General features: G+C 60.7%; 1 protein-coding gene across 1 annotated transcript; it reads right to left on the bottom strand.

Annotated features, from left to right (window-relative positions):
- Nucleotides 1-24: 24 nt before the first annotated feature.
- LOC122190572 (mitogen-activated protein kinase 7-like) lies at nucleotides 25-2,848 on the bottom strand (the record flags this gene model as incomplete). Its single annotated transcript, XM_042890622.1, has 2 exons — nucleotides 2,322-2,848; nucleotides 25-528 (listed from the first exon to the last, which is right to left on the bottom strand). Coding segments are annotated over exons 1-2 (865 nt in total), but the record flags the coding sequence as incomplete, so codon positions are not given.
- Nucleotides 2,849-2,854: the final 6 nt, after the last annotated feature.

Here is a 2,854-nt window from a genome sequence, read left to right as displayed (position 1 = left end):
TATTGGGGGGCCGTGGGTTGATACTGGGGGGCTGCAGGGGGTTGATGAGGGGCTGTGTGTTGCTATTGGGGGGCTGCAGGTTATTGGGGGGCTGCTGGCTGTTGATGGGGGGCTGCAGGTTAATGGGGGGCTGCAGGTTAATGGGGGGCTGCGTGCTGCTATTGGGGGGCTGCAGGGGGTTGATATTGGGGGGCTGCTGGCTGTTGATGGGGGGCTGCAGGGGGTTGATATTGGGGGGCTGCAGGTTACTGGGGGGCTGCAGGGGGGCCCTGGGCGGCGCGCCGTCCCTCATTTTGGTCCAGCGCTCCAAAAGGTGCCGGTCGTCGTCGCTGAGGACGAGGCCGCGGAGGCGCTGCTGGGGGTCGCGGCTCAGCCGCTCGCGCTGCTCCTTCTCGCGCTGTTTCCTCTCCCGTTCCTTCGCCCTTTCGTGGCGCCGCCGCCGTTTCTCTTCCCTCTCCCGTTGCCTCTCGGCCGCCGTCACCGACTTCCGGTGATCCGGAACTTCCGGGATGGAGGGGCAGGGGGCGTCTGGGGGGGAGAGGGGGGAAGCGTTGGAGACCCCCGACCCGTCCTGTGATCCCAAATGGGGACCCCAACACATCCCATGCCATGACCCCAAATAGGGACCCCCAACTCAACCCATGACCCCAAATGGAGACCCCAAAATGGGGACCCCAACCCATCCTATGACCCAATATGGAGACCCCAAAATGGGGACCCCAACCACATGACCCCAAACGGAGACCCCAACGCATCCCATGACCCCCAAATGGGGACCCCAACTCAACCCATGACCCCAAAATGGGACCCCAACCCATCCTATGACCCCAAAATGGAGACCCCAAAATGGGGACCCCAACTCCAAGACCCCAAATGGAGACCCCAACCCATCCCATGACCCCAAAATGGAGACCCCAACCCATGACCCCAAAATGGGGATCCCAACCCATCCCAAGGCCCCAAAATGGGGACCCCAAATCCACAATCCCAAATGGAGACCCCCAACTCAACCCATGACCCCAAATGGAGACCCCCACCCCATGACCCCAAAGGGACACCCCAACCCATCCCATGACCCCAAATACAGACCCTCACCCCATCCCATGACCCCAAAATAGGGACCCCAACCCCATGACCCCAAATGGAGACCCCCAACCCAACCCCATGACCCCAAATGGAGACCCCCAACCCAACCCATGACCCCAAATACAGACCTTCACCCCATCCCATGACCCCAAATGGGACCCCAACTCCAAGGCCCCAAATAGGGACCCCAACCCCATGACCCCAAACAGAGCCCCTTCACTCCAAGGCCCCAAATGGGGACCCCCAACTCAACCCATGACCCCAAATAGGGACCCCAACTCCATGACCCCAAATGGGGACCCCAACCCCATGACCCCAAATAGGGACCCCAACTCCATGACCCCAAACGGAGACCCCAACCCATCCCATGACCCCAAATGGAGACCTCAACCCCATGACCCCAAATGGAGACCCCAACCCATCCTATGACCCCAAATAGGGACCCCAACTCCATGATCGCAAATACAGAACCTCACTCCATCCCATGACCCCAAATGGGGACCCCAACTCCATGACCCCAAATGGAGACCCCAACCCAACCCATGACCCCAAATACAGACCTTCACCCCATGCCATGACCCCAAATGGGGACCCCAACTCCAAGACCCCAAATGGAGACCCCAACCCATCCCATGACCCCAAAATGGAGACCCCAACCCATGACCCCAAAATGGGGATCCCAACCCATCCCAAGGCCCCAAAATGGGGACCCCAAATCCACAATCCCAAATGGAGACCCCCAACCCAACCCATGACCCCAAATACAGACCTTCACCCCATGCCATGACCCCAAATGGAGACCCCAACCCCATGACATCAAATGGAGACCCCCAACCCCATCCCATGACCCCAAAATGGAGACCTCAACCCCATGACCCCAAATGGGACCCCAACCCCATGACCCCAAACAGGACCCCAACTCCATGACCCCAAATGGAGACCCCAACCCATCCTATAACCCCAAATGGAGACCTCCACCCCATGACCCCAAATGGAGACCCCAACCCATCCCATGACCCCAAATGGAGACCTCAACCCCATGACCCCAAATGGAGACCCCAACCCATCCTATGACCCCAAATAGGGACCCCAACTCCATGACCGCAAATACAGAACCTCACTCCATCCCATGACCCCAAATGGGGACCCCAACCCATGACACCAAATGGAGACCCCAACTCAACCCATGACCCCAAATCCTGTCCCCAACCCCCCCCCAAGCCCCCCCCCCTCACCTCTGCTCTTGTTCCTCATGGCGGATTTCAGCAGGGCGGCTTTGAGGGCCGCTTTGGTGTCATCAGAAATGGCGCCGTCCCTTTTCGGCGCCGCCGGCATCTCCGCCTCCTCTTCTTCTTTCACCTTGGGCGACTCCATGGGGCAATCGGGGCCACTTGTGGGGCCGGGACTCGCCATGTCCACGTCGCTGCAAGGCCACGCCATGGGGACACCCGGTGCCTCCGTCCCGGCGACTGTGCTCAGGTTGGCCATTGGGACGTTGACGTTGGCCATGGCGGCCACGTTGACCGCGGCGTTGGCCATATTGGTCATGGCGGCCACGTTGGCCACGTTGATGCTGCTGTTGGCCACGTTGATCATCCGGATGCCGGCGTTGGCCACGGCGATGCCGGCGTTGAGGTTGGCCGCCTTGATGGCGGCGTTGGCCACAGCGAGGCCGGCCTTGACCACGTTGGCGTTGGCGCCAATTTTGGCCGCGTTGACCGCAGTGTTGGCCACGTTGACCCCGGCGTTGGCCACATTGACCCCCATG

The sequence above is a fragment of the Lagopus leucura genome, unplaced genomic scaffold (assembly GCF_019238085.1).
Source record: "Lagopus leucura isolate 7727_CA_CO unplaced genomic scaffold, USGS_WTPT01 34352-0_obj-0_obj, whole genome shotgun sequence".
Taxonomy (NCBI): Eukaryota; Metazoa; Chordata; class Aves; order Galliformes; family Phasianidae; genus Lagopus; species Lagopus leucura.
This window is presented reverse-complemented; position numbering and strand designations above follow the sequence as displayed.